General features: G+C 44.7%; 1 protein-coding gene across 1 annotated transcript; it reads left to right on the top strand.

Annotated features, from left to right (window-relative positions):
* Positions 1-6,250: 6,250 nt before the first annotated feature.
* LOC125522347 (uncharacterized) lies at positions 6,251-8,914 on the top strand. The gene is made up of 3 exons (XM_048687410.2): positions 6,251-6,518; positions 6,615-7,766; positions 7,851-8,914. Exons 1-3 carry the CDS (start codon positions 6,369-6,371, stop codon positions 8,631-8,633), a joined length of 2,085 nt encoding a protein of 694 aa, XP_048543367.2. The 5' UTR covers positions 6,251-6,368; the 3' UTR covers positions 8,634-8,914.
* Positions 8,915-27,070: the final 18,156 nt, after the last annotated feature.

Raw genomic sequence — 27,070 nt, 5'->3', positions numbered from 1 at the left:
TAAGACCGATGTGGCGCATGCGTGGGTGTTAGCAGGGGCTTGGGCCACCGACCCGATCCAAGACCAACGTCGAGTTGGATGCCTGCCATCGGCATTGGCTTAACACCTGCTCTTACAAGTAGGGCTACCGGGTCCGAGTGCGTCGTCATCATCTGAGCCATCGACATCGCCAAAGACAAACGTTGCAAGATGGTGGAGGATGTGGCGGCGCATATGTGACCGGGCAGGTATGCCGCACTGCCGGAAGGGCCTTCATCCACTAGCGTGACGACGACACGGATAGCGGCGCGTGCAACAATGTGAACAATAGATCAGACGATGGTACAGACGACGACAGGGGTGCTAGTGGCCTCAGAGGTCATGCCTATTAGATCACCGTCCAGTACTCGGCATAGTTTTTAGTTTACTTTAGTTTAAGTTTATGTCGAACTTGTTAATAACGTCCTTTTGCATGTAATACATGGAACTTACTTCGATTTCATCTGCTTAGCTTAAACTTCATCCATATTTGTGTTCGATCTGTTTGAAATACGCTGGACATTTGATGACTCTGATTGGATGGCCTCCATCCACGGGCTATCCGCGGACACGGACTTTTGATGATGTGAGTTTGTTGATTGCCATTGGATAGTATCCCAGAAAACAAAGACGAAGTTCATTTTTTCAAAAACACAGTATAGACATGCACACTTCTATGTTCTCATCCACCCACACATTTACTCCTGCGAACACACGTAGTAAGGATAACACTGAAAAGTCTAAAATAAATCTAAGATAATGCAACGCCCATACCTCGGGAGAATAGGTTCCGCCACAACGATGAGCGAACCTAGTCATTTGAGCTATGCTTGGTTGAGAAAAGATGAATGCCGGCTGGGCCGAGACCTAAGGCAATGAAAAATTATGCACATTCATATGACCCGATCGCATGCATGTGAGCCGTGCTATTTTCACTACGAAGGGCTGACCGGACCACACGTTGAGATCTCGCCACCAATCGAATGAAACATTCTTTCCGAATTCCCCTCCTCACTTTTCCAGCTCGTTCAGTAACACTGCATGCACTGTGGTACTGCTACTCACTTGCATGCACAAGATCACAGCCATTTTTGTAGACCTGGCCACGAGATCCCTACATGGCTACATCCATGCAACTCGCGTTTAAGTATGGCGTTGCCTTAGATATAGTTTGGGGACGTCGGGACAATTACGGAACAGAGTGCGTTTTCTTGCCTTTGGTCCGGCAACTTTCTGCGTGATGATCGATCCAAAGAAGATATATGCATGCTGCATGCATGCCAGTGATCGATCGATCGATCGATCTTCCTGTGTGAATTTTGGTGTAGAAACCAGTGGGGTGACGGGCCCGGAATGACTAGCCAAACGAGGAGCTACTATGCAATTAGGGTAGGTTCCTTTTATATTGAAGAAAGTTTGCTCAACGACACCCAAAAAGCATACACCTATATATAAATGAAAGCAGCGCTGCTGCTCTTCGTCGAAATAAAATATAATAAAATTATACAAATATGTTAGGGAGACTCGATCGCTGCTGCTACTCTTCGTCAAGTTTGTGGAGAAAAAAAATTACATCTAGAATGCAAAACATATACCATTTGATTCATCGCCATGAAATAAAATGATTAGAGGTCTTAACATGACCCCAAGTCAACCCACTTGAATCTCCAGGAGAGCAAATAAAGCACAGTAAACTAACGCCAGATGAGAGGATTTAGACAACAACAACCGGCGACCAGCCATTACGAGGGTAGTACTCCCTCCGTTCCGAATTACTTGTCGCAGATATAGATGTATTTACATGTATTTTAGTTCTAGATACATTCATTTCTGCGACGAGTAATTTGGAACGGAGAGAGTACTATGGGGAACTTAAAAAAAGACTAAGAAAGAAACCCCAAATTTGTTGACCAACAGCCTACCATCTCTGAAGACGCATCCACTATCATGATGGTAGACTCGCAGAGAGGACAGGAACCTAGCCGAGGAAATGAGACAACACCGACAAAAGCCCAACACAGGGCCTCAGATCTGCTCCGAAGTCCAATCATAGCCTCCATCCCAGCCACCATGGCAAGAACGATGCGCAACGAAGAAGAACAATGGGGATTGGTCTAGTTTATTGGACACAGGTAAAAGCCCTACAGCCAATAGGGTCTCAAGGATTACAACTACTACTAGAGAAAAATGACGAGGCGACCACCCCCTCTCTCACATCCCCAGACGGTGAGGCCGCCAGATCTGGAAGATTGAGGGGTCAAGGAGGTGGAAATGGGAGGAGCAGAGGAGACAGGAAGGACGAAGAAAGTGAGGCTGGGAGAAGAAAAAAAATCAAAGTCATAGCATACAGAAACTAAGCCTAAGGCATAGGGGTGGGAAGTGGGTAGGGGGCTATTCGAAAACTATGTTGCCACTCATGTGGGGTTAAAACACGAGTGGTTTCATTCAATGTTTTTCCTTCAAGGGAAAACCTCTTAGAGAATTCCCATGTTAACCTTAGAAATATAAGATCTATGAATCACACATGCCCCATTCACGCACACACACCGATGTAAAACAGTGATTGGTACTCCAATAGTTGTAGAGAAGACCACAAATGAAGATGGAGCCTACACTCGTAGATAGGTTGTGGAGGAGATGGGTTTTTACCATTAAAATCAAATTATGTCGATATAGACATAGCGACTAAATCAAGGTTGGTGCTGCCACCCTAATAAAGCCCGCAAAACTTGTGCGGAACCTCATCTAGCTAGTGGCAAACATGTTGGCAATATTGGAGATACAAGTTGGATGCAAACCTCGATGACCAATGACCATGCTGCAAGCACAGATTCACATTGGAAAAAAGATGTTTAATTGTGTGATCATAGTGACAAAAGTACCACTTTCTACTTTCTGCTAATTGCAGCTTGTAGGGTTGTCCTTTCACTACAAGAAATCTGTTAATCCATGACAGTTCTATTCTGTCACCAAATAGTGAAAAACTGTCAAGCATGATCGGTCATGACGGATTTCAAATCCATTATGTATCATAATTTGAGAGCACACCTTCCATGACGGTCTTTGACTGTCACGGGTCTGCCCCAGGCACACACAACCCAAACTAGGTCCAAGCCTTTATATGACAGAGCAAACTGTCATGGACTAACGTCAAGTAGCATTTTAGATCTGACCAATTGAAGTGACGTGCCTTCCTACGTGACACTACTTTTTTCACATAAATCGTCATAGATTTTGGCACAATTTGATTTAGTCAAGCCCATTATCACATTTCTTTCGACTAGTTTAGAATAGGTACATATTTTGAGCATCATACTTTACATAGAAAATTTTGTGGCGGTCAGAGCTTTGTGAAGGTACATCAAGAATTTTTTTGATTTCTAGAGGTACATTCGACTTTCAAATATTTCCCCCTATCTAGCAGAACCTTGGAGTGTGTAAGCGCATGGCACATAGAATCTACTGTACAATCCCCGACTTGTGTTAGATTCCAGCGGAGTTCATCCGACCTTGTTAGCCCAAGAGGACCTGCCTTGACGCAAGACAAGGGCTGACCAAATTCTAAGTAAAAGATATATTAGGCCATGATATGTTCAAAAATTGTGTAAGTGTATCACTTTTGATGGGAGCTATGAATTCTAGGGCTAGAATAGAAAAACAAAATCCAATTGACATTTAGATGATAAATGTCACATCCCTGAGTAATGGCCTACTCAAATAAATGAAATATTTTATTTTTGCATCATCACGACACCATGCACCATTTCACATTGCAATAATCTCAAATGCATGACAAAAATATTGAACACCCAAAACTATTTTTTAAATTGTTATGAATATGGTTTTATCAAACCATTTTCCCTTTTGGTCTTGGACATTAAGATGGAGTCCAATCTTTACACATTCTCTTCTACTCCCTCTTTCCATCTATATATGGCCTAATTCGTTTTTTAAGACCGCCTTTAACTATTGACAAGATTAATAGTACATGACATGCACAATGTGAAAATTATATCATTGAAAGCTCCTTTCACACACGAATTTAACTGTGTGCTTTGTGTAAGTTGCATGTCATATATTATTGCTCTAATATTTGGTCAAAGTTAGCCTCGAAAAATGCATTAGGCCCTATATAGATGGAAGGAGGGAGTAATAATATTTTGGGGCTCCACATAATGTTTTATTATTTAGCACAGCCCTAGCATCTGCCTGTACTTTAAATTGCCAAAATGCCCTTTTTGAAATTTATTTTCAAAAACACTGTCAAACATTATCCAAACCCTTTGATTATTTTAGTGGTGATTTCATTTAGAATAATCCAGAAATGCCACATTTTTTTATTTTTTGGAGTCCATTTGGACCTCGAAATAATTTCTACCCTACCCTATTCTATCTAGTGTAAATACAAAACAGAAAAATCCTAACCTCGTGGACCCAACTAAACCTAAGACCACATGAGCCACTTACCTTCTTGCATGGCCAGCCCAGCCTACCTAGCATGTCGTCTGCCGTGTTCCTCCTCCATGAGAGGGTATGCAAACACCAACGGCAAGCACGTGCACGTCCCCCCCCCCCCCCCCCCCCCAATCCTCTCATCCGCCCTCCATGAAGCCTATCCTCGAACCAAAAACCATAAACTTAGCTCTCCCCTCCTATTCACCTCCACCGGAGCCGCCGCCTGCGAGCCACCGAACCACCGCTTTCAGCATGGCCCGTGCCACGAACCACCATGAAGCCTATCCTCGAACCAAAAACCATAAACTTAGCTCTCCCCTCCTATTCACCTCCACCGGAGCCGCCGCCTGCGAGCCACCCGAACCACCGCTTTCAGCATGGCCCGTGCCACGAACCACCAAAAACAATATGACTCGGCCGTGCATTTTCATTTATTTTCACATAATGTTTCATGCAAAAGTTTAGGAAAATTATATACATGACAAAAAAACTTACAAAGAGAAAAAAAATATATAAATACAAATACAACAACAAATCCCCCACAGGGGATCTTATCCGAAACCTCTCTTTACACACTTTTCCCACTTTTTCGCAGAAAGAACCCACCTCCCCTCCCCTCCCCTCCCCTCCATAGGGACTCTGCTATCCCCACCTTTACGGCCATGTGCAGCACCGCTGCGCTAGCCCCGCATTACGCAAGCAAGGCATCATCGCGGGATCGGGTAAGGCCAGGCGGACGGGACGCAGCAGCAGCACATGGCAGGCGGGTGGACACACATGCTCCCGTGCGTCACCCGGATCGCTGCCCAGATCGGCGCACCTCACCCCGCCCTGCCCCGTCTGACCGACTTGACCGTCCCCCCTCACCTTTCCCGCTGGAAAGACCGCGCCACCACATGCGTCCCCAGGTTAAAATACTCTCCTTCCGGTAAATGTTTCCGGTGCGGTGCGTGCACGTAGTGCGTATGTACACACACCTCTGCATCTGCGTGCGTGCAAGTGGGGCGCGCGCCGGCTTCGAGGAAAAGGTGAGGCGATGCCGCAGCACTACGCAAGGTGGCGGTAAAAACTGGAACGAAAAAGAGGCGTTGCTGCTCGGATCCTTGGGCCCGGCAGCGCGCGTATCCAACACTGATAATCATGCCCGGTGGGAAGGAGTATCTCTGCCGCTCGGTGTAGCTCATGCCTTAGGCTAGAGTAACGGTAACGTTCTTTGTTATTGCTCTGCCTGGGGCGCTTGGCAGGGGCGGTGAATGGAGCATCTACGAGTACCATTCACAGTACTGCTAGTGGTAGTGGTAGAGTAGGTGGTGGTACTGGAGTAACTGGCGTGCTCCGACTGTACCGGGAGCCAGCCCTGCTTGCACACATGAAGCAACGTCGCCGAGGAAACGGAAACTGCATGCTATACGAGGACGCTGGAGTGGCGTCTGTGGATAGAGCGCCGCAGGGCGGGCGGGCGGGCGGGCACGCTCCCGTGCACGCGGCCATGTCGGGCGGGGCGGGGCGCGCCGGCAGGGCCTGCGCGGCGCCACGCTGCGCTGCCTGCCTGCCTGCCTGACTCTAACTGTAAACACTGGGTTTTTTATCTCGGTTTTTACCTCTGCGGCTCGCGGTTGAAAACGCAGGGCATGCCCGCCGGGCGCCAATGGGCGCGCCGGGGCGGCGTCACGGCACGCACGCGCACGCGGCCCGCACATGCGCGCCCGCGCGCCTGCCACATGGTTTTCGTCCGTTCCCAGTCAAAGGCGCAGAAGCAGGCCGCTTTAAGACGCGCCCACCAAAAGCGGCGTGCGAGGCAGGCACCCGGAGCGCCGCAGTCCCCCCACCCACCCGCACACCCGCACGCTACGCCAGGCAAGGAGACGAGACGAAGCGGGGCGGGGCGGACGGAGATGGTCGCCATGGGCGCGGACGAGGAGGAGCGGCCCGTGCACCAGGGCTGCATGGCCGGCTTCCTCCACCTCTTCGACCGCCCGCACGTCCTCTCCGGCAAGCGCCGCCTCTGCCACCACCCCCGCCGCCTCCTCTCCTCCTCCTCCAGCGTACGTGCACCCGCGCGCGCTCGCCGCTCCGCTTTTCTTTTCTTGCCCCTCGCTCGTCGGTCGATTAATGGCGATGCTTCTTGGTGTGTCAATCAGGGGTCGGCGACGCCGTCGGAGATGTCGATGCCGCTGGACCGGGCGACGCCGCTGCCGTCGTCGCCCGAGATGACGCCGCCCGCCGCGCCGAGGCCGTCGCTCCAGCTCCCGCCGCTGGACCTCAAGGACCGGGGCGGCGCGGCCGCGTCCTGGAGGCTGCCGCGCCTCTCGCTCGACAGCCGCGCGGTGGTCGACGCCAGGGGGAAGCTCCGGCAGCGGGACAACATCAGGACGGCGGCGCCGCCGTCCCCTGGCGTGGCGGGCTCGCCCAGCGTCGTCGCGCGGCTCATGGGGCTCGACGCGCTGCCGCACGGCGCCGCGGACGAGGAGGACGGCCAGCACGCCGCTCGGGGTGGTGAGCTCAGGCGGTCCGCGTCCGAGCGTGTGCCGCGCGACCCGGCGCGCTTCCGGTTCGTCGACCCGTCTTTCTTCGAGAAGCCGGCGCTGCTTCCGCAACGGCCGTCGTCCCCGATGGCTGAGGCGGCGCTGGCACAGCGGCAGTCGCCGGATCCGGCCTTCCACAGGGCGGCGGCGCTGCAGAGGCGCAGCAGCCACTTCGACGCGCGCGAGGTGTTCCCCGAGCCGGCGAAGCGCGTCGACCCGAGCGCCGGGCGCGGCGAGATCGCGCTCTGCGGCGAGATCGATCGGCGCCTCCGCAAGCGTGGCATCGCCGAGCCGGCCAGGGATCTCGAGACGCTCAAGCAAATCCTGGAGGCCCTCCAGCTCAAAGGCCTCCTCCGCCACAGCTCTCCGGCGCCGCCATTGTCCGTGCGCCACCATCCGCCTCCCATCGTCGTGATGCGCCCGTCATCCCGGCCGCCGCAGCCTCCAACCTCTCCCACCAGGCGATTACGTGTCCAGGTCGACAATGCCCGCCGCCCGCGTTCTCCTGACCGAGCGGCGTCCCCCGCACGGAGCCCGGCCTCCCCAGCGCGACGAGGCCCGCAGTCCCCTCAGCGCCGCGTCTCGCCGGAGAAGCGCCACCAGCCCGTCAAGAAGCCGAACAACGCCGAGCTCCCAAGCATCCGCCCCCGCATTGCCCGCCACGCTGCTCACAGTCTATCTCCCGACGACGACGCGTCGACCATCTTCTCGGACGGCGGCAGCAGCAGCTCTGTCAGTGCCAGTGCCTCCTCGCGCTGGGACATGGAGGTAAGCCTCAGCACACAAGGTGGCAAACTCTCTGCTGAGAGGACATCGTGCAACGTTTCCTCACATGTCCGTCCATTTTTGCAGCGGCAGCGGGCACGACTGGTGGACGACCCGAGAACGGACCGCGGCCTGCTGGAGCGCTGCGACAAGCTGCTGAGCAGCATCGAGGCGTTCACCGGCGCCGGAGACGCGGCGGCCGACCAGCAGCCGAGCCCGGTGTCCGTCCTCGACGCGGCGACGTTCCTCGCCGACGAGGACTCGCCGTCGTCGTCGGGGTCGAAGCGGGGGATGGGCCGGAGAGCGCCGAGCCCCCGGCCGGTCGCCTCTCTGTCCTTTCCCGAGGACGACGACGAGGTGGTCCCCGAGGCGTGGCTGGTCGGACCGGAGGCCAGTGACCCCGACTTCGCCTACGTGGCAGAAGTCGTCTGTTTGTCGGACCGGATGAGGAGCCCGGATGACGTGTACCGCACGGTGGAGAAGCGGCGCCGGCGTGGCGAGGACACGTGGCAGCACCGCAGGCTGCTGTGCGGCGCGGCGGCGGAGGCGCTGGACCGGTGGCGGTGCGCGCACCCGTCGGAGCCCGTCGCGTGGCTCCGCGGCGAGGAGCTCCTGCGCCACGTCTGGGCGGAGGTCCAGCGCGCCATGGAGCCGGCCGGGCAGGCGGCCGGAGACGATCTGAACGACCAAACTAGTGAAGCCATCCTGCGCGACCTGGCGGCGGACCGGCGGTGGTCGCCGAGCGCCGAGGCGGCGGACGCCGTGCTGCAGATCGAGCGGCTGCTGTTCAAGGACCTGGTGGCCGACGCCATCTGCGAGCTCGCCGAGGCCGACCGCCTCCGCCTGCCGCGCCGGAAGCTGGTCTTCTGATCCGCCTCCCACCACTCCCATGTCTAATCCAAATCCAAACCACGATCAGAGCAGAGCATTACAACTAGAATATCTATCATTAACAGGAAAATAATGGATGTTTTTTAGTCTTCTTAGTTCTTACTCTTGTACTCCTCCTCCTTCTGTATACAATTATTACTGTTACGAGTACTACTGTTGCTAGGAGTAGTAATTACGGCGATGTGACGCTGCTGCGTTTGTAAGCCCTCCCAATGAATGAGTGAGTGAATGAATGAAAATTTAAGTGTGTTTTCCCGCCATCGCATTATTGCTTTTCGCTTAGGCCTCCTTTCGTTTAGAGGAAATTCATATGAATTCTAGATGATAGGATTCTTATAGGATTTTTTTCGTTTAGAGCCCTTTGATTCATAGAAATGGATTCCTATTCCTACATAGGATTGGTTCCTATCCTCCACATTTCACAGAAAAATAAAGAAGAGCCTAGACTGAATGAAAAAATTCCTTTGATGTCAACCAAATGATATCTTGTTTCCTATTCCTACTCATAGGATTTAAGATACATGTCATCTCATTTCCTACAAGATTTCTATTCCTATAATAATTCTATCCTATGAATCAAAAGAGGCCTTAGATCTTCTTTCCTCCCATGTGCTGCGTGGCGTGGCATGGCATGCTGCCCACTGAGGGGGTGCATGTGGTGTACCAACGCGGGCCTTTAAAGGGTATCCGGATTTTCTCCTTGACTCGTCGCGCACATGTCCGCTTTATTTTGCCACTGTTTGCAAGCTGGACCTGCCGGCGCTGGTCTAGAGTCCCTGTATCAACAGTCGTTATAATGCATCTCAAGTGCGTTTCGTATTCATTATTTTGAGGCCGTCAATGCAAAGTGCATATCAAACGCTATCCTACTGTGTATGGTTACTACAACCACTTGTCCAGTCTTTAGGCCTCTGCATGCTCTCCACACTCTCTCACACACTCACATGATTCTTGTGTATCAGATGACCCTTTGCGCCGGATGGCTTGGCGCAAAACCCCAATCGAAACTAAGAACTAAAATGCAAATTTTCGCTTAACTTAACGAGGCAATGGAAAGGATCGTCACTAGTTCCAAATAGTTGGGTATGCAATTACAAGATCAGTAACATCACTTAAGCCTATCAAAACAGTCCATGGCAGCAAGAGAATCAAGATTGTGAAACTTTTTTTTCCTTAATAGCTGCCAAGCACCCAATGTATATATCGCCATGTAATGGAATAAATATCTTTGCACAAAATTCTCATGGTAAACAATGGATGATACCACAGTAGCTCCTTTTTTTAATCATGCAATTGTCCACTCCTATTTCAGCAACGCGTCAAAGCAATGCAGATGGCTAAAGAAAGCAAGAACACATGCCACCATTCACAAGCCACCACTGTTAGGAACTCGGAATTTCCCATCATAACTGAAGTAAATTTAATGTGCCAAACTGTCAACAGGAACTCAAACTAAAGACTGCACGCAAGATGAGAAGCATAACTTTAAAAATTCTTCAACCACAATGTCGGAGGCAGCCCACCATACAACGATGGCACCCACCAGACAAGCGACAACCAGAGCACCTCTGAAATCAAGTGCCACTCATGGAGAAACCCCAGCCCCACCGATAACATAGACTCAACCGAGAGCACCATTACATAGAACAATAAGGCACAAAAAATAGCTTGTTTAATGTATGCTTGTGAATGATTTTGTTATTTTCTAATGAATGATATTGCCATTTCTAATGAACGATGTTGCCATTTTCTATTGACCACATTGACCGCAACTTACCAGTGGCACGATACTAGTGATGTGCCGCCCACACGCCACTAGTAGGGTTTTGCACACCCTGCTAGTAAGGATCATGTGCTAGTGGGAGTTCTCAAGCCAAATGGTATGTCACTCCCCCCCCCCCACCCACCCCCCAAAAAAATGTTATGCCACTCTGTGTTATACACATCAAATACAGAAAAATCTAGTGATGCACACATATTTCACGTTCAATCTTCTCTTTGTAGCCACAAAATTCTGGTATAGGGGGCAAATGATGACACTGTACGAGTGAAACAAAAATGTGGGGGCAAAGGCTTCTCCGCCAGCCCTAGAGTCGTCTTATCTTTGAGATAAATCAAAATATTGGCATAATTAAGACCTTGAAAAACTGGCAAATAATTTTTGTTGTTTGATCGTGACTAATGAGAAAGGTGTGATAGCTCCCGGGTGCCCCTACACCCTCTATAAACAGTACAACAACAACAACAACAACAACAACAACAACAACAACAACAACAACAACAACAACAACAAAGCCTTTAGTCTTAAACAAGTTGGGCTAAGCTAGAGGTGAAACTCATAAGATCTCGCGACCAACTCATGACTCTGGCACATGGATAGCAAGCTTCCACGCACCCCTGTTCATAACTAGTTCTTTGGTGATACTCCAATCCTTCAGGTCTCTCTTAACGGACTCCTCCCATGTCAAATTCGGTCTACCCCGATCTCTCTTGACATTCTCCGCACTCTTTAGCTGTCTACTATGCACTGGAGATTATGGAGGCCTGCGTTGAATATGCCCACACCATCTCAGGCGATGTTGGACAAGCTTCTGGATGCCCCTACACCCTCTATGAACAGTAAATTCAAAAAATAGTTAAAAAAAACTGAAACTTTGCGACATCAAATATGGTCAAACTTTGTAGGTTCCTGCAAGTTTTCATAACAAAATATCATGTATAGCTGCTCCAATATCAGGAGTTTCAAATTTCAGTGCTATAAGTGCTCAAAACTTCAAGCATTGAAATCTTTTTCTTGTGTTTTTTTGGCATGAAAACTTGCAAGCACCTACAAAGTTTGATTATATTTGCTATTCCAGAGTTTCATTTTGTTTTAAGATTTATTTTTTATTTTTTAATTTACTGTTCATAGAGGATGTAGGGACTCCCAGGAGCTGAAAAACCACTCTCCATGACTAATACGGGTAGTCTGGACTTATACCACTTTGTATTCTAATGTTTGCACAAATACGGACGGTAAAAAAGAGGTCAGTAAAAAAAACTTGCAAGTAGTACCAGAACGCTGAAGCATGTCTGCAAAATGACGCCGCTAAAATTAAGATGTGCAGGCAAGAGAGCAGACGAGAGTGAGCACGACAACAAGATTACATTTAGATGAATAACAAAAGGATGCATTCCGTTGTTGATGAAAAAAACTCTAAGTACTAATCAGATGCATTACATTCAGGGTGAAGGCATATAAGGAACTGGATGCTACAGGTCTCGTGTGTTGGTCTAATCACATGAAACTGTTTGGCCATCCAAGCATGTGTAGAGAATGCTATTTTTATGAAGTTAACAGGTTGATGGCACTGTGTGTTGCTTATTGGCAGCTGGCGTGTCCGAGATGTTCGTACATCATCATGGACAAGGAAAAACGAAATCTTGTTTGATTTTTCCATCTCTTGAGTATGCTGCGATTTTACTTGTCCCGGTACCCCTCATGCCAACGTAAGATCAGCTCAATGAGCTAGCAAAAGACAAACCGATTCTATCCTCGTCTATCATGGAAGACATATTGACTATCTTGTTCAGAAATGAGTGCCCTTAGTTGTTTGAGCAGTTGAGTCGTTTGTGTTTGCACTCAAACTTGAAACGATAGTAGTTGGCCACTTCCGGCGCTGCAAGGAAGAATGACTTGCTTAAATAAAGAAGTTAAGATGAAGTTGTGTGAATAAACAGGTGGTAGACCAGTAGTTGAAGAAATGAAGACATAATTTTTTTCTTCAAAAAAATCAAACTAAATAAAGCGAGTACATGAAACTACTTTGAGTAGAAGAGAGCGAGGGCCACATTAGTGCCAGCTAAGCCTCAATCCCTTTAGTCCCGGTTCATAGCTCGAACCAGGATTAAAGGTCTAACCTTTAGTCCCGGTTGGAGTCACACCCTTTAGTCCTGGTTCGTGGCTCAAACCGAGACTAAATTTGTCCCGGTTCGTAATGCAACCGGGACTAATGTATAAATTGAGCTTGGACCAAAGCCCTATTTTCTACTAGTGAGTTTTCAGATGTAGTTTAAGAGAAACGGATAAAACTAGATATATATAGAACTAAAATATATCTAGATACATCCATTCCTCCAACAAGTATTTCCGGACCGAGCGAGTAGAAGCTTTGGGAAGGACCCAAACTAGCTAAATGGGTCAGCCATGTCAGTTGCTCACTCGGCTCCCTCTATGTGAATGCGTGGCTCCTTTCCCTATTCGCACAACGGAAGCGGCCGAGCGATCAGGGATGGGCCAACCCATTTGCATAAATAAAAAACTACTAATATTATTCGTCTTTGTGAACCTTGTAGAAGGTTTCTAATAGGTTTTTCAATTTTTTCTTTACTGTTTCTTATTTGTTCTTTTCTTTTCTTTTATTTTCCAATTTACCACTTTTTAAATATTTGAAATTTTAGAAAATTGTTCACAAATTCACGATTTTTTTATAAATGATCAAAATTATCCGGAATTTCAATAAATGTTCCATTTTCCAAAAAATATTCAAAAATTCATAAAATTATCCCATTTTCAAAGTGGTTCCGGAATTTTTTAAAAATATTTTTAATTTGAAAAATGTTTGCATTTTCAACTATTGCTCATGTTTCAAATAATGTTCAAATTATTAAAGAAATGTTCATGTTTTTGAAAAATATTCTTAAAATTAATCAATTTTGTTGAAAAAATGTTTGTGTTTTGATTTTCTTTATGTTTTTAAGTTGGAAAATTTGATAATTATTTGTGTTTCCAAAACATGTTTGGGTTTCGGAAAAAATGTTCACTTCTTTCAAAAAATGTTCCCGTCTTCAAAAGATGTTCAATTTGTTGAAAATGTGTCTACATTTCCTAAAAAAGTTAACATTTTGAAAAACGATTCGGATATTTAAATATTGCTTGAAGAATCGAACATGAAACACGCGTTGCTGTGTTTTCGATCTGTGTTTTCGGGTTGGGTACATTGCTTTTTGGTTTGCTACAGTCTATTTTTATTGGATAAAAAGTCTTGAGATTAGTTTTTTTTGAGTAAAAGTCCAAAGATTAATTTTTAGAACCATTATCATGAAGTTTTTGGGCTTTCACTAGAAATAAAAATAAAGAAAGATGTAATGTCATGGAATTTATACCATGAAATTTTGAAGAATTACAATATTGGAATTTTCATTTTTTAATTGAAAGCTTAACAACCTTGAAATCCCCTATTTATGTTAATTATCCCATGATGAGATTCTCAGTTTTTTTAGAAATCACATAACTTATGGGAAACAAATTTTATTTCACGTTACTAAATGTTGGAAATTATTTAAATGCATTACACATAAATTATTTCTCTAGTTGAAACTGGTAAAAAATAATCTTGTAAAAGATATTTTTAAAGTTGAAATAATATTACAGCTTAAAAACTTGGTCCAAACTGAATATTAGATGTGTTTCATGACTCAAAACTCTGGGCTCAACAAAATCCGCATGCATGTGATTCACGAGTTAATGATGATGTAGTTATTGGTTGTTGGGGGTTGGCACAGAAGCATGGGATGAGTAGGCCAAGAGGGGGACATGCTGTGTAGAGAATACCTCCTTATATTGCTTATATTAAAAAACGAACTATAACAAAAAATACAAACATGCTAATGTAGGGGTGCAAATCCCTATACACATTGAATGGTAAGATATATATTATCGGAGGTAGCCCGCAGGTAGCCCACCTATGCTTAGTGGGCTACCAGAGCTTGCTCCATGGGGAGAGTCCACATTAGCATCTCTATTTTTCACAATACCTCCCATACTAGGTTAAGATTAGGGGGCCAACAAAAGATGAGCTCAAGGTCTCCTAACATTAGCAGTAACCGCCCACTTTCCGTTCCAGAAGTTACTATGGTCCAGAGGCTAATTAACTAAGGAATTTGTATCTCAACTTTGAACTACAAATCACATTCTCAAATTGAGTTCACGACACAGTAATAGTTAGCACTTCAGGTGATGGAGAGGAGAGTGGCTTGTATAAATAAAGAAAGCCAAGAGGTGTGTGTGCAAGTAACGTGGTGGTAGTTAGAAAAAACTAAAGAGAGTACATTGTGGTTGGGTAATTAAAAAGAAAATAAGGCATGGGGGAGTGAAGAGACAAACAAAGGTCGCTGTGGAATGAAGGGAAATGGAAAATGGTGCATGAACATCAGTCCACTAGAAAACATAAACCTACTAAACTGAAGCTCAGGAACTAGCTGCTTGGGATGGAGCAAAAACTATCTTATAAGGCTTGGTTAGAAGAAGCTCAGGAACTGCAAAGGTCTCGTATTGCTTGGTTAAAAGAAGGGGACCGAAATATGAAATTTTTCTATGCCAAGGCGATCTGGTGGGCGAGGAAAACAGTATTAAAAAACTTGGGTTGTTCATTCTGGAGATGCAACGGGCCATGCTGCTACTTCTTACTTTCAAAGCATCTTCACTGCCGACCCCTTGCTTGATCCATCTCCTATTGTACAGCTCATGCAAACACGTGTTAATGATGAAATTAATGAATCTTTATGCGCTGAGTTTACTGAACATGAGATAGCAGATGTTGTTTTCCAAATTGAACCGCTAGAGGCCCCGGGATAGGATGGATGTCCCGCTTGATTCTTTCAAAGAAACTGGTCTATAGGATGAAGGCATATATAGAGCTGGATCCTACAAGTCTCGTGTATCGGTCTACAGGTCTCATTCAGGATGAAGGCATGTGCAGAGAATGCTATCCTGTAAAAGTTAACATTTTTTCTTTTTCTTTTTCTTTTTCTTTTTCTTTTTTGAGAACGTCAAAGTTAACAGGTTGATGGCGCTGTGTGGTGATTATTGGCTGCAGGCTTGTCCGCGATGTACGTGCATCATCATGGACGAGGGAAAACGAAATATTGGTAGAATTTTCCATCTGATGAGTGTACTGCACATTTACTTGTCCTGGTACCTCTCATGCCAAAGTAAGATCAGCTCAATGAGCTAGCAAAAGACAAACCAATTCTCGATCCTCGTCTATCATGGAAGGCATGTTGACTATCTTATTCAGAAATTACTGCCCTTAGTTGTCTGAGCTGCTGATTTGTTTGTGTTTGAACTCAAACTTGAAACGATAGTAGTTGGCCACTTCCAGCGATGCAATGGAGAATGACTTGCTTAAATAAAGAAGGCACGATGAAGTCGTGTAAATAAATAGGTGGTAGACCAGTAGGTGAAGAAATGAAGAGTTTTTTTCTTCTACAAAAAAACCCATAGTAAATAAGGCGAAGTACATGGAAGTACTTTGAATAGAAGGGAGCGAGGGCCACATTAGTGCCAGCTTGCGTGTAGAGAGATTGCGTATCCTTTCTACCAAAACTGAGCTATTCTTGTAAAATTATTGCATTGCAAACACGCATGCTAATTTGGGCAGATTTGCCAAGTCTTTGGAGTAGTCTCTTTACCCCATATTAAGCATCAGCCCATTTTTTGTTTATTTAATTGCACCAACAAGTACACAATACACAATGTGCATATTCATACACAATTAGCAAAACAATTGATGGATTTTTATTTTGTTGTAGTACATGACTACTACTGAATATTGCTGAATAGACCATTTTATTAGTAGCCAATTGGTCCCATCATGTGTGTCTTCATTTTAGATCTAGAAGTGCTTGCCTTGGTATCCATCACAATGTCTGGAAGTGTTTTCGCAGTTTCTTCCTATTAATGAAAGCAATGACGATGCTGACGTACTATATGGCTGAATGGTACGAGAACGAGAACCATAGCTACCTGATCACAAAAGCAATGTCAATGATGATGCATTATATGGTTAACACCCTGCTCATGAAAATCAGTTAGATGAGAACATCGATATGGAAACTGCCCGAAGTTAGTAGGTAGTCTAGGCAGATATGATCAGAGTGAAATATATATTTCAAGAACTAAGCTTTTTGAAAGCAAGACCCGGATGACGGTCCTAGTTGTGTAAAAGCATTCAGAAGTTCAGCATTACTTCAAGTTGGGAACGAAGCATCAAATGCATAATGGAAATTATTAAATATAGTTGATGGATTGTTGGATAGTAGATGGGCCCTTGAAAGAGCAAAATCATGTTTGCTTCAACTCCGTGTCTATTAGTGGATTGAGCTAGGTGTGAGAATGGTTTGTCTTTGGCGCACTTTCGGGCCAAAGAAGGCTGACTAGCGGGCAAAATTAGAAGGGAACTGGAAGTGGTCTAGCTCTTGTTTGACCAGATGTAGTTTATTGGTCTCCAGAACCCGAGCAATCCTATATGACAGCCGCGTGCGTCACTATAGTTGAGGCTTCCATGAAGACTCCTCTAGAAGGGCCGGCCCACGTAACGGTTGTTCTATTTCGGCTTTCTTTTATTCAAGTCTTATTTTCAAATATTGGTTTTTCTTGTTTCTTATTTTTGCACATTTTTAATAGTTTTTGCAATACACAGTGAACTTTTTCCAGTATGTGGTGAACATTTTTTCAAATACACAATGAACCTTTATAGTATACACTGAACATTTTTCAAATACATACTGAACATTTTCTCAATACACAATGATCATTTTTGTTATGAGTTTTTTTCCGGTATACTCCCCTCTCCCCAAATGTTTACACAAATCTTAAAATTACTAAGAAATGCTATCTCCATATTAGCCCACAGATAACACATATTTCATAGATTGATTTGGATACAAAAGATTATATTACCCTTTTTGATTGAAGGGGTACTTCTAATCTTCATATTTAATCTACATCAAAATCCCGTAAAATTTTCTAGGGGGCGTACCAAAGCAAGGTTCTGTTGTTAGATATATTGATAGTTTTTTAAAACGCACTGAACATATTTTGAATATACGGTGAGGTTTTTCAATAAACAATATTTTATTATAAATCACTAATGAGCAATTTTTACTATTTAATTTTTTATCAGGTTTTAAAATATATGTCTCCTAAAAAACAACAGTTTTTGGGTGAAAGCCCGACTGAATACCGAACAGAAAATAAAAACAAAAAAATCCTCATGGGCATAGTCGGCCGGCCTTGGCTTCAGTGCAGCCACAATTAGTAGACCCACGGGGGCGTCAAGTAGGAGGTCTCATTGAACCCTTGGAACTTTCTTGTTGTCTCCATCTACTTTAAGGCCTTCTTTGGTTTGGAGGAATCTTGTAGGATTTCTAGAGGATAGGATTTTTGTAGGAAAAATTCCTATGGAGTCCTTTGGTTTGTAGGAATTAATTCCTATGCCTATATAGGATAGGAATCAATCCTTTACATTTAAAAGGGAAAAACATTAGCCTAGACTCAATGGAAAAAAATTTCTATCCTATAAATCAAGTGAATCTCTTTCCTTATAGGAAGTGAGATGCATGCCACCTTGCATCCTATGATTTTCCTATTCATATGATATTCCTACCCTATGAACCAAAGGAGGCCTAAGCTTTGGCAAGAACCGAGACTATCTAAATGGGATGACCAAGTCGCATGCTCGCTTGTCTCCCTCAATGCGAAAACTAGACATTTTGTCCGGCATTCCCTATTTGCCGCATAATGTGGCAAACTGCCGGTGCTTCGTGCAATGCAAGCGACCGAACAGACCAGGATGGGCCAGCCCATTTGGGTAGATATCGTCGATAACAAAAATAGCTACAACAACTGGTTTTTGGAACCTTCTAGAAGGTACCTGGCCGGTTTTGGGAACCTTCTAAAAGGTTCTTGACTGATTTTCTGTTTTTTTACTATTTTTCTTTTCTTTTTTCTTTTTCTGTTTTCCTTTTTATGAAATATTTGGAGTTTTCGAAAATTGTTCCGAATTCATAAAATTCTTATGAATTTGAAAACTATCTGGATTTTTAGAGAATGTTCCTGTTTCCAAAATTTGTTCACAAATTCAAAAAATGATCTTAAAAAAATGGTCACAAAGTTGAAAAATGCTCCTGTGTTCAAAAGTAGTTTGGGAATTTGAAAAAAATGCTCTTACTGCAAAAAATTTCTGAATTTCATTTTTGTTCTATTTTCAAACAATATTACTTCCTCCGTTCCAGAATATGTGTTTTGGAATGGAGGAAAGATATTTGAAGAAATATTCGTGTTTTCAAACAATGTTCTTATCAAGATCTGTTCACCAAATGCTATAAATTTTCATATTTTACAAAAATGTTGGTTCATTTTAGAAAATGTTCATTATTTGCAAAAAAATGTGCGGTTTTTTTTTGTAAATTTACGGTATGATTGCAAATTTGAAACAATGTTTGTGTTTTCAAAAAATATACAGAATTATAGAAAATGTTTGGTTTTTCAAAAAAAAAACATTTAGCATGTTGGAAAAATGTTCCCGTGTACTATTTTGTTCCAAAATTTAAAAAATGTGGTCTAGTTTACAAAAAAATGTTCTACTATTCAAAAGTTAATTAGAATCTGTAAAAATATTTTTGAAGAACTGATGAAAAACTCATGCTACAGTGTTTTCTGGTTAGATACATTGATTTCCGATTCCCTGCTGTCCCTTGGGTCGTTACAATGCTTCATGATCATTACAGAGTCTAGAAGAAACACTTAATCGATTCCACACTTGCATCTCTAATTTTCCCAATACCTCCCGTATGACTACTTCATTTGTTTGGTCATCGGACTGTTCAGTGGGCAACCAGAGTTTGCTCCATGGTTCAGATTTCACACTAGAATCTCTAATTTCCCCAATACCTCCCATACCAGGCTAAGATTGGAGCAAAGAGCCCACAAAAGATGACCTCTAGATCTACTAACATTAGCAGTCAGTCGGCCACTTCTGTTTCAGGGGTTACTATGGTCGAAATGTTATAACCGAGGAATTTGTATCTCAACTCCGAACAAGAAATTACATTCTCAAATAGTCAAATTGAGTTCACAACACAGTAATAGTTAGCACTTCTGGTGATGGAGAGGGAGAGCGGCTTGTATAAATAAGGAAAGCCAAGAGGAGTATGTGTAAGTAACATTGTGGTAGTTAGGAAAAACGAAGACAGTACAATGTGGTTGTGTTAATCAAGAAGAAAATATGGCATGGGGGAGGATGAGACAAATAGAGATCGATGTGGAATGAAGGGTAATGCAAAATGGTAGAGTACATGATAAGTAACGTGGCTTGTATAAATAAAGAAAGCCAAGAGGAGTGTGCATAAGTAACGTGGTGGCAGTAAGAAAAAACTGAGGACAGTACAATGTGGTTGGGTTAGTTAAGAAGAAAATAAGGCATGGGGGAGTGAAGAAACAAACAGAGATCGATGTAAAATGGAAGGAAATGCAAAATGGTAGAGTACATGATACATCCATCCACAAAAAAACATGAACCTACTAAAGTGAAGCTCCGATAAGCCACACACATCCCTAACTCTCGAAACGCCCCGGCGTCCCCTGCTACGGCAACTCGGGCAGGCCCCCATCCCCGCCGCCACAGGCGCCTCCTGTCGTCGTCGGCCGGAGTCGCCGGACAAAGCCCCGGGAGGCCAACAGTGGCGTCGGTCCATCTCCCATCTCGTCCCGCATCTTTGAAGTTTTAGAAAGCAGATGATTTCCCGTCCGCTGTCATGGCTGGTGGTGTCCAGGAGAGATGCGGTCGGCTTGCCTCGGATGGCTGTCACATGTTGGTTGCCTCCTCAAGTGAGTCCCCGGCGTTGTTCGGCTTGCGTGGATCATACACATCCTCCGGAAACTCTATGGTAGCGGCCGACATCAACATATCATCGACACACAACAACAACTTTGTGCCCGCCGCAAGCCATAACAGCATCACCTCTGACTCACCGTTGCATGTCTTTGCGTTGTCGTCATCTTTCTCACTTCTCCGCTGCCATCGTTGTTCGGTCCCCAAGCTACCGCTGCTAGATATTGGCGCTGGAGGGCCGTCACAAGTCACAACATGCAGGCACAATCGCGTCGCACGCTGCAGCCCGTGCATCACAGCAGGAAGACTACCACCTGGGGTACCCGGGGCCACCGCACCTGTGTCCAAGCTCCATCGGCTGGGTTGTGCCCTGCGTTGTGACTAAAGTGCTCCCCGTGCAAGAGATTGACACACCATAAAATACATATGAAAATTATTAAATATAGTTGATGGATTGTTGGATAGTACATGGGCCCTTGAAAGAGCAAAATTATGTTTGCTTCAACTCCTTGTCTATTAGTGGATCGAGCCAGGTGTGAGAATGGTTTGACTTTGGCGCACTTTTGGGCGAAAGAAGGCTGACTAGTGGGCAAAATTAGAAGGGAACTGGAAGTGGTCTAGCTCTTGTTTGACCAAATGTAATTTAGACCAGAACCCGGGCAATCCTATATGACGCCCGCATGCGTCATTATAGTTGAGGCTTCGATGAAGACCCCTCTAGAACGGCCGGCCCATGTAACGCTTGTTCTGCTTCGGCTTTCTTTTATTCAATTTTTATTTTCAATTTTTGGGTTTTCTTCCTTTTTATTTTTGCTCATTTTTAATAGTTTTTGCAATACACGGTGAAGTTTGTCCAATATGTGGTGAACATTTTTTCAAATACACAATGAACTTTTTTAGTATATGCTGATCATTTTTTAAATACATACTGAACATTTTCTCAATACACAATGAACATTTTTGTGATGAGTATTTTTCCGGTATACCCCCCTCCGCCCAAATGTTTACACAAATCTTAAAATAACCAAGAAAGGCTATCTCCATATTAGCCTACAGATCGCACATATTTCATAGATTGATTTGGATACAAAATATTATATTACCCTCTGATTGAAGGGGTAACTTCTAATCTTCATATTTAATCTGCATCAAAATCCTGTAAACTTTTCTAGGGGGTGTACCAAAGCAAAGTTCTGTTGTTAGATATATTGATAGTTTTTTAATATGCAGTGAGCATATTTTTAATATACGGTGAGTTTTTTCAATAAACACTATTTTTATTATAAATCACAAATGAACAATTTTTATTATTTTAATTTTTATTAGGTTTTAAAATATATATCTCCTATAAAAGAACAATAGTTTTTGGGTGAAAACCCGACTGAATACCGAAGAGAAAATAAAAACTAAAAAAATCATCATGGGGCATAGTGGGCTGGCCTTGGCTTCAGTGAAGCCACAATTAGTAGACCCACGCGGGCGTCAAGTAGGAGGTCTCGTTGAACCCTTGGAACCTTCTCTGTTGTCTCCATCTACTTTAAGCTTTGGCAAGAACCAAGACTAGCTAAATGGGATGACCAAGTCGCATGCTCGCTTGTCTCCCTCAATACGAAAACTAGACATTTTGTCCGGCATTCCCTATTTGCTGCATAATGTGGCAAACTGCCGGTGCTTCGTGCAATGCAAGTGGCCGAATAGACCAGGATGGGCCGGTCCATTTGGGTAGATATCGTAGATAAAATAAACTGCTACAATAACTGGTTTTTGGAACCTTCTAGAAGGTACCTGGACGGTTTTGGGAACCTTCTAAAAGGTTCTTGACTGATTTTCTGTTTTTTTACAATTTTTCTTTTCTTTTTTCCTTTTCCTTTTACATTTTTTCCCTTTTTATGAAATAATTAGAGTTTTCAAAAATTGTTCCAAATTCATAAAATGCTTAAGAATTTGAAATCTATTTGGATTTTTAGAGAACGTTTCCTTTTCCAAAATTTGTTCACAAATTCAAAAAATGATCTCTTTTAAAAAATGTTCACAAAGTTGAAAAATGCTGCTGTGTCCAAAAGTATTTTGGGAATTTTAGAAATGTTCTTATTGTAAAAAATGTTCTTAATTACATTTTTTCTGTTTTCAGACAATATTACTCCCTCCGTTCCAGAATAAGTGTTTTGGAACGGAGGAAAGATATTTGAAGAAATATTCATGTTTTCAAACAATGTTCTTATCAAGAACTTTCACCAAATGCAATAAATTTTCATATTTTACAATTTTTTGTTAGTTTTAGAAAATGTTCATTATTTGGAAAAAATGTGCGGGTTTTTGTAAAATGTTCATGTTTTAAAGATATGATTGCAAATCTGAAATAGTGTTTGTGTCAAAAATATTCAGAATTATGGAAAATGTTTGATTTTTCAGAAAAAAACGTTTAGTATGTTGGAAAAATGTTCGTGTGTACAAAAATTGTTCAAAATTTGAAAATGTGGTCTAGTTTACAAAAATATATTCTAGTTTTCAAATGTTATTTAGAATCTGCAAAAATATTTTTGAAGAACTGATGAAAAACTCATGCTACAGTGTTTTCTGGGTAGATACATTGCTTTTCGATTCGCTGCTGTCCCTTGGGTTGTTACAGTGCTTCATGATCCCTACAGTGTCCAGAAGAAACTCTTAATTGATTCCACACCAGCATCTCTCATTTTCCCTATACCTGCCGTATGACTACTTCATTTGTTTGGTCATTAGACTGCTCAGTGGGCAACCAGAGCTTGCTCCATGGTTCAGATTTCACACTAGAATCTCTAATTTCCCCAATACCTCTCATACCAGGTTAAGATTGGAGCAACGAGGCCACAAAAGATGACCTCTGGATCTACTAACATTAGCAGTCAGCCGGCCACTTCTGTTTCAGGAGTTACTATGGTCGACATGCTGATTAACTGACGAATTTGTATCTCAACTCTGAACCATAAATCACACTCTCAAATTGAGTTCACAACACAGTAATAGTTAGCACTTCATGTGATGGAGAGGGAGAGTGACTTGTATAAATAAAGAAAGCTAATAGGAGAGTGTGTAAGTAACATGGTGGTAGTTAGAAAAAAAAAACTGAAGACAGTACAATGTGGTTGGGTTAATCAAGAAGAAAATAAGGCATGGGGAGGAAGAAACAAATAGAGATCGACGATACATCAGTCCCCAAAGGGATTGAGCAAACAGTCTAATAATATCGACCTTATCAGACTGTTTGCTCAATCTTGAACTTAATTAATGATGTTGTTCGAATTCAAAGAAGAGATTTATATGCATCTGACAGCAACATTGTTGCATGCCTAGGTGCAAACATAAATACTTCATTTAATTTAATATTACCATTCTCATTGTTGCATGACATATTCTCGAATTATTTGGTCAAACTAGCCAAATGGTGACACTGAACGGATTAGCTGGTTCTCCACCGCGTTGTCCCCGCCCATTCCCGCCAGCCGGCTGGTCGCCTTTCAGGTTTCACCCGTACCCGCCAGCTTGTCCACAGTCCGCACGCCCGCAATCCATCATTGCCAGACGAAAATGCATGGGCAATGTGCTATGGGATGCATCAGGCACGTTCTTACATGGCAATTGAGTACAGCGATTTCTTGTGCATGCTTCTGTGAATTTGAAGTATAGTAGGCAAAAAGCCAGGGTGAAGTGTGTGACTTAGTAATTCACTGTGTCCACGGTCGCTAGGATGCACATGTCGTAGGACAACCCAAGGCGATCGATGACAGAAGCGGGGTTTGGAGTGGCAGGGAGAGGGCGAATTACCATTACTTCTTGTAGGTATTGCTACTTCTGGATTTTGGTAGGAAGTTGGCGCTGCCCAGCCTGGCGATGGAGCATGACGATATAGCTGGCGGCTCGTCGACGAGTAGTCGAGTACAATCGCCTTTGCCGTTGGCGCTGTGCATGAGGTCACCCTATAATCGTGTTCTCTATGTGCTCTTTTCTTATGTATTGGACAGGGCTGCAGAAAGGAGACGACGCCGAGGTGCCGAGATGATCAGAACCAGCACGATGCAACTGATGAGGCTTTGCGGGGCTGCCACTCAGCCGATTGGAGGAGCATGAGAGAGCCGCGGTCTCCTGTTGTTTTGAAGTGGAAGCGGAAGGCCTGTTGCTGGAAGGGCCGTCATCTTCGTAGTAGGGTTGTTCTTTGGTTATGGTCTTTTGATGCGGTGACCTGTATTCCTGTCTGAGTTCTGTATGAGCTTGGTACGTTAGAACTGTATGTGTTACCAGGTTTTCGCCCCACAGCGTTCGTGTCGACGGCGACTGAATGGCAGTGGGTTTTCTGGTAATGCTTGAACTCGCTCTACCTCTTTCCCCTCTCCTGATTCTATATTCGAAACTGGTTGTATTTCTGTTGTTTGCAATGGAAAGGGGTAAAGCCCGGTTCAAAAAAAAATGAGGTCACCCTATGAACGAGGCTGTTGTGGAATTATCACTTCTGATCCTAGTTTTGTGAGAGTATAGACGAGGCACGAGTTATTTACCCAAAATCACCACACTTGGGGCTAGGGTAACAACTTGATACCACATTTGAGGCAGGGCACAAGAAACCACCAATTTTATGCCTAATGAGTAACACAGAGCACTGATAGTCGGATAACCTCACGAAAACAGCCAAACTGACAGGTTGGGCCCACCTGTAAGGCTGACGTGGCATGCATATGTGGAAATTTTGCTGACTTGGACGAGGGTTCCACATGTCATCCACACATTGCCTTCTTCCTCCTCATCTCTTCAACAGGTCACGCGGAGGATGGGAGCGGCAGGGAAGGTGGAGCGGAGCTCGCCGGCGGCGGCCAGGAGCGGTGCAGGCCACCACGCTCGCGTAAGAGAAAAAGGAGGCCACCATGCTCTGGTGGTGGAGAGGTGCTCGTCCTCGTCGCCCGCCCTACTTGGCCATAAGAGGAAAAAGGAGGGCAGGCGCATGGCGGCGGCGCTCTGATTGCTGAACGGTGGCCGCGGATGGTGTTGGCGGCGTGGAGCTCCGCGACAGCGCCGGAAGACGACATCGACGCTCGTGACTGGGAGCAACGAGGCGGGGTCGGACGGCAGGGGGAGCAGAGCAGCCGCTGGTGGTTCCGCTCGATCGATGCCTTCTTGGCTCCTCCCTTTGTTCCCTGCCGTAGCTCCATTGACGGCGAACCGGGGATTTGCAGCGCCTTTGTGTTGATGTCCGCGACGCGTGGGGCCGCAGGCAGAGCTCCGGCGAGATCCCGTGCCAGCCATGTCCGTGTCCCCTCCGACGGGTAGCCACTTCTACAACGCGGCCCATGGCATGAACGACGAAAGCAAATGCAATTTTGTGTGGCTTTTCTGGATCAGGATCAGATCATATTCGCGCCTTTACTTGTCCTGGTGCCCCTCATGCCAAAGTAGGATCAGCTCAATGAGCTAGCAAAAGACAAACCAATTCTCATCTATAATGAAAGGCATGTTGACTATATTTTTTCAAAAATTACCAGCCTTAGTTGGCTGAGCGTCTGAGGTGTTTGGACTTAGACTGGAATCGAAAACACGGTAGTAGTTGGCACTTTCAGTTATGCCGAGGAAGAATGACTTGTATAAATAAAGAAGGTAAGATGAAGGTATGTAAATAAATTGGTGCTAGACTGGTACTTATAGAAATATAGGGAATAAAAGAAGTGTAGTACTTCTTCCGTTCAATACTATAAGAGTGTTTCTGACAGTACAAAAACGCTTTTATATTATGAGACATTATCACATCACAGAGTACAAAATGATTCGGAAGAAATAGAGTAGATACAAATGGTTAACTATACTTTAACCATTAGACCACGAAGCACAAAGCAACCCTAATTTTCTTAAGCAACCAAACTAAATAAAGTGACTACATGGAGGGCGGGCGTTTTAGCGCTTGAACTACAAGTAGCCTGCTATCCTGGCGTGGGTAGTGGTGCACAGATCCGTGCCCAGGGGAAGTTCTGTATTACTATAAGCAATCGCACGACTTGCCGTCATAGTTTTAAATAGCCGGCTATAGCTCCGTTATAGCCTGCTATAACCTTTTCAGCAGGGCGCCGCTAAATGGTTGCCTTCGCAAATAACCCGCTATAGCCTACTATAGCTGATTTTGAGGCCCGCCGCTATTTTCCATAGCCTGCTATTTAAAATATTGGTTGCCGTGCCCTCGCTATAAAGGGTTTTTTGTCAGATTTTCTTTCTTTTCTTTTACCTGTTATCAGTTTGCATTTGGTTCTTTATGGGAGCAGCATGATCCCTATGGCCAAAAGAACGCCTTCTCTCATCGACCCCAGCCACGCGCAGATGTCGTCGGAGAGATCAACCCCCCCCCCCCCCCCCCCCCCCATAGACTTGCCTGCCACAACTGTTGTAGAACTATAATTGGAATGAGCTAGCGATATTTACCTGAAGCAATATGCAAAAATCATAGAAGATAATCATCTTGGTAAATCTCGATGCATGTGTAGCAAGCGATACCAACTCACACTACTAGAATCATCCTTTTTGCCGAGGCTTTATTAAACTCGGCAAATTCTTCACCGACTGCCAAACTCGGCGCCCTGTACTCGTCTCACTATCGGAATCGCGGGGCCGTCGGCATAGCCCTGACTGGCCGTTGGGACAGGCCTATGCCGACGGCCCCCGTCGGCATAGGGCCGTCGGCATAATATCCGTCGGCGTAGCCAGGAAGGCCGTCGGCATAGAAAGGTCGTCGGCATAGGTCCTATCCCGACG

Source organism: Triticum urartu, chromosome 7A (assembly GCF_056163025.1).
Source record: "Triticum urartu cultivar PI428250 chromosome 7A, HENAU_Tu73, whole genome shotgun sequence".
Lineage (NCBI taxonomy): Eukaryota > Viridiplantae > Streptophyta > Magnoliopsida > Poales > Poaceae > Triticum > Triticum urartu.
Note: the sequence above shows the minus strand (reverse complement) of the source record. Positions and strands in the feature narration are given on the sequence as shown.

Coding starts and splice junctions, on each gene's coding strand:
- LOC125522347 (XM_048687410.2), top strand. CDS start 6,369: ATGGTCGCCATGGGCGCGGACGAGGAGGAGCGGCCCGTGCACCAGGGC. Junction 6,519..6,614: donor TCCTCTCCTCCTCCTCCAGC/GTACGTGCACCC, acceptor TGTGTCAATCAG/GGGTCGGCGACGCCGTCGGA. Junction 7,767..7,850: donor CCTCGCGCTGGGACATGGAG/GTAAGCCTCAGC, acceptor CCATTTTTGCAG/CGGCAGCGGGCACGACTGGT.